The sequence below is a fragment of the Daucus carota genome, chromosome 1 (genome assembly GCF_001625215.2).
Source record: "Daucus carota subsp. sativus chromosome 1, DH1 v3.0, whole genome shotgun sequence".
NCBI classification, from domain to species: Eukaryota; Viridiplantae; Streptophyta; class Magnoliopsida; order Apiales; family Apiaceae; genus Daucus; species Daucus carota.
Genome location: NC_030381.2, coordinates 53768282 through 53777484, shown reverse-complemented (window position 1 = coordinate 53777484; position 9203 = coordinate 53768282). Strand labels below are relative to the sequence as shown.

At 32.5% G+C, this 9203-nt stretch overlaps 1 protein-coding gene across 1 annotated transcript; it reads right to left on the bottom strand.

The window, feature by feature from the left end:
• Positions 1 to 1827: 1827 nt before the first annotated feature.
• On the bottom strand, positions 1828 to 7157 carry LOC108207648 (uncharacterized). Its single transcript, XM_017378085.2, has 8 exons — positions 6648 to 7157; positions 5344 to 5396; positions 4722 to 4781; positions 4526 to 4603; positions 3922 to 4045; positions 3571 to 3623; positions 3052 to 3207; positions 1828 to 2225 (listed from the first exon to the last, which is right to left on the bottom strand). The coding sequence occupies exons 1-8, from the start codon at positions 6985 to 6987 to the stop codon at positions 2082 to 2084; spliced, it is 1008 nt and encodes a 335-aa protein (XP_017233574.1). The 5' UTR covers positions 6988 to 7157; the 3' UTR covers positions 1828 to 2081.
• Between the last annotated feature and the right edge of the window lie 2046 nt (positions 7158 to 9203).

The window sequence follows — 9203 nt, the reverse complement described above, 5'->3', positions numbered from 1 at the left end:
GGACTAGATTTACACAAACAAAAATATGTGAATTGATTTAAGTTAATGATGGATGGGTTGAGTTGGCTGAAATACCAAAAATAGAAGATATTTTAAAAATACAAGATTTGGATTCCAAATTCTGTAATAATTTGCGTTATTTACTTTACAGCTTGAGATGTGGAAAATACCAAACTTAGAAGATATGAAAATATTGACAAACAGATTTTGTCCGAAATTGCCCTTGTTAATATTAGATTCGGACATATTCTGATTGAATTTAAAAATGGTAATAAATATATTCTATCTAATGAATGAACGGCATCTAAGGGAGTTCTCTCGGTTCTCTTGATAGTGAGGTTCTCCCTCGAACCTTACTCATATATATATATATATATATATATATATATATATATATATATATATATATATATATATATATATATATATATAGGCCATTGTTCCATGGAGAACCATCTTATATGGAGTCCCGTGGAGAACCATTTGTATCTACTTTAAAATTTCATTAATAATTTTAAAATTAGACATACTTATGCATAAATTTTGATTCTAATGTAGAATACTAATCATACATAACATGTATAAACAATTTAACACATATAATCTAAGTAAAAAAAACTTGATTTTTAAATTTGGTTCTACGGTAGAATCACTCTGGATGAATATGGTTCTACTGTAGCACCAGTTTGTATATTATGATTAATTTTCAACATTTTTTTGGAGAAAAAATGATGAAACTTTATTTTTTGATTCACTAATGATATATTTTACGAATAATGAGATTGATACAAAAATTTTATGTGTATATATAGGTGTTCTCTACTAGACTCTATATAAGGTGGTTCTCCATAGAGTGTGACTCATATATATATATATATATATATATATATATAATATTTTGCATCGGGTTTTTATCGGGTTTCGGGTTCGGATCGGGTTTTTATCGGGTTTCGGGTGTCGGGTCGGGTCTCGGTTCGGAATACCTAAGATCCAGATCCAGATCCAAACTCTTTCGGGTCTAAAAATAAGATCCAGATCCGGATCCAGATCCAAAAAAATCGGGTTCGGGTAGACCCAATCGGGTCGGAACGGGTCGGGTATCCATCGGGTCGGGTAAAACTGCCATCCCTACTGGTCCCTAGTAATTTGGTCGGATATTAATTTAAACTAAGTATTTATTTCGGACGTGATATATTTTTAAGTTGAAATAATATCCTCATTTTTCTTATTTTTTATTATTATTTTATAAATTCGTCTCGATTAAGATTGTTATTATTGAAATAGATGCTCAAAAAGTTAAAACAGGAGAGTAATCAAGTAAATTAAATTTATTTACCACTCATCTATCTATTAACAAACCAGAAGTGCAACTTTAACTCATTCCAATCAGATTTTGTTAACAAATTTCTATTAAATTTTATTAACAAACTAGAGTGTAGTTTTAGCTCACTTTCATCGAGTTTGAATGTTCTAAGATTTCTGTTTAGTAAATTTAAAAATATCTCAAAAACTACTTTTCTCCATGCTTTTAGGGAAAAAAATTATTTTTCAACTTTAACAGGAAACTGCCATAAATTTTACTATTAAATCTCAACAAAACATTATATTTTGTATTATAAATTAAAATATGTAAATATCAAAAAAATTATCAAACAATTATCCCATTTCAACGCACATTTTTTACCTACTATTTTTAAACAGTTCAGCAGTTTTAAATATCACTCCCAAGTGGAGCCTAAGTTTTAAACATGCCTTCCAATTTCCAAACATAGCCTAAGTGTAATTCAGCTCACTGTTACAGTAACAAATTATGTACTCAGCTATTCGTACTTGTTGCAACTGTCACACACCAAAGTAAAGTTTCACAGAGTTAACACCATACAAATTAACAAGAAATGATCAATTATACTCATGTATCAAAGATCAACAAACTAAGGGCTCTTAATTGATTGAAGGAATAGAGGATAATCGTCATATTCTGTCATTCAACACGGGATGGTTTTGAATATATCAGCAAAGCATTGCTGCCTTCTGCTCAGATTTATGCCTAAAGCGGAAACTATAAAAACCGCTGACAATGATCAGGACGGGCAACAACTTTTCCACTGCATCACATTTGAGCTCAGTTGATCCGGAAGATCAGTAGACCATGTATTCAAATCCGGCAAAGGTCCAGTCAGTGCGAGATAATTTTCTCCTTCATTTACTAATTTCTTCCAGCTTACCTGTGTGAAATTCAGGAAAAAAAAAGATGCATATTAGATTTTAGATATCTAATCGACCTGGAGAATAATAACTTCACCGGTCATGCCACCAGGTAAGTAAATTTGAAAATCTTTTAACATTCGCTATATAGATTGATAAGTCCGGACTGACTTGTTAAGATTATGAATGTCAAAGTAAACACAGTATGTCCTGAAACATAGGTCTTTGGTTTCCCTGATCCCTTAAAAAACGGACTGCTCAAGTGCTAATGAGCGGGAAGTGCTAAGAGTGTTAGGCCGCACTTTAGAGAAGTGTGACCTTGTGTAGATCTGACTTGCTTTTAACTTCATAAATCATAACCAGAATTTTAATCAGCAAAAATTACAACATACTGCGAGGAAGGTATTCAGAACTTTCTACAAAAAGATGACAGCAAAATAATGAACCAAATTAATTGGCATTACTTTATACGTCTCTTATAATATTATAAAGACAAGTGGTGTATTCCTACAGAGTACACATTACTAAAAAGATCAGTCGTAGTCTCGTAGATAATGTTATTTTCCTGTGAATTGTGACATTGAGTAAATTTAGGTTTTATTTATTCAGAGTGCTTCTCTTTGATAACGTGTGCGTCTCGCTTTGTGCTCAAGTACTAGGAGGCTCTCGTGCTTTTTGCTTTTAAATAAAATTCCACACAACTGATCAAAATATTTATAAGAGATAAATCGGTTGCATAAAAGTGAAAAGACAACATACTCAACCTCACAATAATTAGTCACAAAATGAAAATGATCTGGATATAAAAATTTTAAGGAGCATGATGGAACTAAGCAAGAAACATACTTCTCCAGGAAATGCCTGGCATAGTGCCTTAATGGTCGAGTTTTGTTCCCAGCTGCTCTCGTCAGAAACAGGAGCTCCAACATCGCTACCACCACAATTTACCATGATCCGACCATTTGGCATCAACTTATCTTTCATTTCTAACCAAGTTCCACACTGTCCAGGACAGCCAAAGCACATAAAATACTTATTTAAATGAGGAGCATTGCTACCATGATGTACTTGCATTAAGATAATCTTATCCAAACTGTCTGTAAATAATTGTTACCACGCTAATCTTGTAGCCAAGTCATTGAATAATTATTATTGACCGGGATACTTATGGAATGCATGAAAAGGATGAAAGTTATGGGAATAAAACATGATGTTGGGAAAATCATGTGCAAACTGTCTGAAAACAATTAATACCAAGCTAACCGTGTTACTGTGCAGCAAGTCATTTATGATTTTTGTTACAGCGAATAGCCGAATACTCACAACTTAATTAACATAAGAATCAGATTGATGAAGATCAAATACCTCATGCATTTCTGGCAGGACTTTCCCATTAGAGAACAAGTCAACCACAATACCTGATAAACATTATAAGATATATAAATAAGTAGCGGGAAAATGCAAAACCTCACATGAAAGGCCCAACAGACAACACTGAATAAAATTTTTAAGGATAGTCTAGGATGAGAGAAAGTTATCACAGTGGTGCATATAAAGCTAACTAGAAAGAGTAAGCAAAGAAAGCATCTTAACAGTATCAAAAACTTATTACAGAATGCTGCTTGGTGCTTACAAAAATTAAAATTCATATTGACCAGGACAACTCGTAGATATGCAGAATGTTTGCTTGAGGCATCAACTTTTAAATAGCATTACCAGCATATCCTCCGGGAATCGATGCAGCAAATGCATCACCAACATGTACATGAACAATTCCACCATCTTTAGTGTGCTTTTCAAGGTCAGACAACCCAAGATAAACTCTCGCTTTATCGATCAACTGCATCATAAATTGAAGTCATTCCATATATCAATTAATTGACTAATGCACTTGAGCCATCTAAATATGTAGTCATGCTCAATAATATTGTAGGAAAAACATGGAGAATATGTAATAAAAAGACGTAAAAGAACGTTGATTCCTCGCATCAGTTCTAATATTCCGAAGAATAACTAGAATACCTCTCAAGTTCAATCTTTCCAAAAAACACACACAAAATTCACCAGAATAAGTCATTTCTCACTCCTAGTAATAGACATCCACAACATTATCCCACCGAAATATGTCATCTCTCACTTCATGTACTGGATAACTTTAAGCCAATTACTATATAATGGGATTACCAAAAATTTGATGTGGCACTGGCACTCGTAATATGCTTTTAAGTCAATCTAAGCTACAAAAGGTGTTCTACTTTGACTAAAAAAAGGAGTACTGAGAAAACTGGAAATCTCAAAAAACAAGGCAGAAGTGCATTACTATCTCATCAATCTCCCAGCCTTCAAGCTGCAATGAAGGCCACAAATCAAGCATCAGATGAGCCGCTGTTCCTCCAGCCTGAGAATATCATCCAATCTTCGGTTTTTAGTTGCTCAACTTTTTCTTCATGTAGTTCACAAGATAGCATAAGTATATACCAAGGGACATCGCCCTAATAGCTATAGCATCTGATTACCAAGCCAAATATTGCAATAGGACCATTAGGTACAACAGCTGGCAAGCTCGCAAACTCATCCTGTAGAATGAACAAATTAGATTCAGGCTCCTGATAAATAAGAAGAAAAGATAAGGTGATGATGTATTAATGTCATTAATGCCCGTGAGTTCACCTACTCATACACTGATAGACACATTGTAGACTGACTAATAAAACAATATTCCGTCACTCCGGTGTAAACTGCTGAAGTCAAATTTACTGTCGTACATAATGCTGCCTTGCCTTCACAAATCATCCTAATTTGTTATCACTAAGTAAGAAATGACACCTTGTTGTACAAATTATGTTCAAGCTCACAAAGAACAAGTACTTTTTCATCTATTCCTCTCGTAAGCATTAAACACTTTCCATTTTTAACCACATTACCCTAGTAAGAAAATGTATATATATATTTTAGCACCAAGATTTATGTTCCAAGTCAATCCCTCATAATGTAGTAGATGATACTCAAGGAGCTCGTAAATTTTGTCATCATCATCCTAGTTACACAACCATGGTAGACAAGTGACACTAGCAGCTAGGCTTATGAGGATTGCTGCAGAACAGATGAATTTAGCTACTACAAGGAACTTCGACATACCCAATAGCATCCGGTCCATTTCTCTCCCTTGTTAAAAATGCTGTGAATATTGTCTGCAGAGCCCGTGACAAAAGATAAATAAATTAGTGCAGTCCATAAGAGTAATATACGGTACAAAAGAACACACCCTATAGCAAAGAAAATGTAACATATTTCTCGACTTACATAGCAGTTTATGTTCTTTGGTAAATACATCATAAATTCGCCAACTAGCTGATACAGAAGAGCATCTACTTAAGCTTTAGGGGTGACTGTGCCAGGTTAGCCGTATTCACCTCATTAGCAGGTTTCTTTAGCAACACGGATAAAAATTCCGGAAAAAACAAATAAAAATAATCATACGCAAAAGATCATGGCACATAGTCAGCACTACAGACCATCATTGTTAAAAGTGCAAGCTGAACAATTCTGCTTCTTTTTTCCAATACTATGCTGTAAAACTAGAATTTAAGTCATGTCCTTGGTGGGTCAGTGACCTATTATCAACTATGAAGTCTGCCTCGTTCCATTCTCATTTCTCATTGTCATCTCCAGGAATAGACTATAGTTACCATAAATCTGACTTGCATAGTTGTGATGAACAAATACCATCAGTATATATACTGAACTGACTGCAATTATCAAGTACACTGTTTCTTTTGGGCATCTTAGAAAGTAGAAACTTGATGAAAATATCAAAATAGAGAACAAACCATAGAAAATATTCCTATCAAGCCCATTATTAAAATAATTACACATGGTCAGCAAGAAAGAACGGATCCTTCCCTCATCCGTGACACCCCGCACTCGATTCTTCGGATTTCTCAGGGTGCCAGGATTCTTGGAGATTCTTTTAATTAATTAAGTATTTAATTAATTAAGTATTTAGATGATTACTTAATCTCCCGACTATCTTGTGATGCGGCAGTTGTGATATTAAGAAATTATTATATGAAAAATGTAAGGCATCCAAAAATTATTCACAAATTTTTTTCTCAGATCACAGTTGATAATGTTTAATTGCTTCTACTCCTATTAATAATGGGACCTCCATAAGCCACCCAATTAAATCAGTCATTTGTTTGTCACGTTATTTTCACACAAAAATTTGGGACACGTAACTTACTCTTATTATATCAATTATTAATAATTATTAATATTAATAATAATAATGAAATTGCTTATATGACTGTTTAGGTTAAATATAAATATAACACTAGAAATATATTATATATATTTTTAATAATTGTCTAAATTCATATTTTCCGCTCATGCTTCCGATAAATACATATCTGAATCTTAAAATACACAAAAATTCTACTTACAAGTAGTATCAAGCAGAAGCAATCTAGACTCAGCAGTGTCCACAATCATTATATCATTAAATCTACTCTTAAACGATGCCACCAGCTGCAACTCAGCTTCCTCCTCCTCCTTGTTGCTTTCAACTCGAGATGAGCTCAAAGACTGAAACAACTTAAAGGGGTCTCGCTTCTTGAGATTATAGTGAGACCCTTTTAATGGCTGCCCCCCAATATGATTTCTTTGGTGGGTACCTTGAGAATGTAAGAATTTGAATGGTGTGTTTTTATGGGTTGCACAAGACGAAACAGAACCAGAAGAATGGTAAAAAGTGATGAAGTTGAGAGGGTTAACAAGAATCATTATAGTTCTTTTTAGTGGAGTTTGCACAAGAATTTCTCACAAGTTTTTATCTCCTTCTGTGTGACTGTCACTGTGTGTTTGATGAAAGTCTATCTTCAGATTCCTTTGTTTCCGGGTTTTAAAGGGAAAAACAAATTTTTAATTTAGGGTTTTCAAGAACCAGAACTTGAAAAATTACAAAAGATCACTGCTACAGTGCTACATACACCCGGATTGGCAAACTTAAAATTGAATGTAATATTTTATTTAACAAATACCACTTTCTCTGATAATTAAATTCATAGTAAATCTAAGAATAATATTCAAAAGTGTTATACAAGATACTCCTCTAATTATAATAGGAAAATTATAATATAAGTGTAGTTAAGCTCCTGCAACTAAAAATGAAAATTTTCAAAATATGTGGAGTCAAATTCGAGACAAAATCCTATTAATTTTCTTTTCTTGAAATAAACTTACAAAAAATAAGATATACTAACAAAATCATATTCTCAAACCTAAATTGTTATCATCATGCACACAATATTCTCCAACCCAAATTGTTATCATAAAACGTAAACACTTCAACGACATTCAGACATGTCTGCGTATATGCACAATTTTTACGTTCACATGTACGTATATTTGTATGTAGATTGGAGAATAATTAAAAAAAATTTAGGCAATTAAAACTTTTGTATATCTAGACATTCTTTTTTTAGCAAAAATTCCAACAAAATCGGCATACACGTTTAAAATTTTATAGAAAGCATAAATGTGCATGAGATCTCACACCATCAACCAACCTATTGCGAATTAAAAAAAAGCCGGTGTTCATCTTTAAAATTTTGTTTATTAAAATTCTTTTTGACAATATATCATAATTAATTTCCAACTCAACTCAAATTTTATACAAAATTAAGGGGGTGTTTGTTTCCTACTTAAAAACCGGTCTTCTGCTTTATAAGTTAGAAGCACTTATTTGTACCGTTTGTGTAAAAAATCAAGAAGCACTTATAAAAAGCTAGGAATGTTAGTTTTTGTTTCAGGGCTTCTGCTTATCTCCAAAACACTCTGATCACTTATAAGTTATAAGTCTTAACTTGTTTCTAATTTCTACTCATTTTTTTATTTTAAGCAAGAAACGCTTATTTTAAGCTCACCAAACGACCCCTAAATTCAACCATAATGATCACTATACTCTAAAATTTGTGTCAACATCTTTTTCATCCATCAAAAAATTATCACTCAAATTAAATAAATATTCTAAGCTTTCGAAAATATATTACAAATATAGTAATATTAACTTGCTAACCGTTTCTATTTTTCCAGATGTGTATTTCAAAAATAATACATAATCCGTCTCACTCATTGTTATACGTTTTTTTTGCACTGCTTGTCTGCTTGACATGCACTTTAATGCACCTTAATGCACCTATAAAATATAATTCTATAACTTATTTTTAACTTGTTTTATAAAAATTAAATTCAAACTTTTAAAAAAAATATCTTAAAAATAAGTTATACTCCCTCCGTCCCTCTCATTTCTTTATAATTACCATTTTGGATGTCCCTCTCATTTCTTTAGAGCATCTCTAAAGGTGTTTTGTATATTTGTTAGCTATAACATGATATATAGATAATCATTTAAAATTATAGCTAAGAGGTTTTAGGTTCACTCCAATGATGTTATGTATAATTATATTATCTAAAATTATACATAATAGTTTTAGAAGTTTTACAAATGTAGCAACCCCAATTTTAGTTATCTATATTTTTTTGCTAAAGGCTAATGGTTGGAGTGTAGAATTTTAACCTATTATCTAAAATGTGCCACATAGATGCCATGTAGGTGCCACATAAACACTTTTACCTAAGAGGTCTAATGCCTTGGAGTTGCTCTTAAGTTACTATAAATAGTAAATTTTTCCTCATCATTACACCCACTATCTTCCCCTACTATCTCATATTTAACTATAAAAACTACTATTACACCCACTACTTTCCTCCACTACCTCAAATTTATTATTAAATATCGATAGATCTCACCACTTTACCCACTTTTCATCTAACTTTACTCATTTTTCATACATTGTCTTGTTCACTGACGGAAGGAGTACAAGTTTACAGGAGTATTAAAATACGTGGAGTATTAAAATACGTGTGCGTCCATATACTCCAACATATACTATCAGGTGGCGGAGTGAGTAATTTTTTATAATTACATAAGTCAGGTG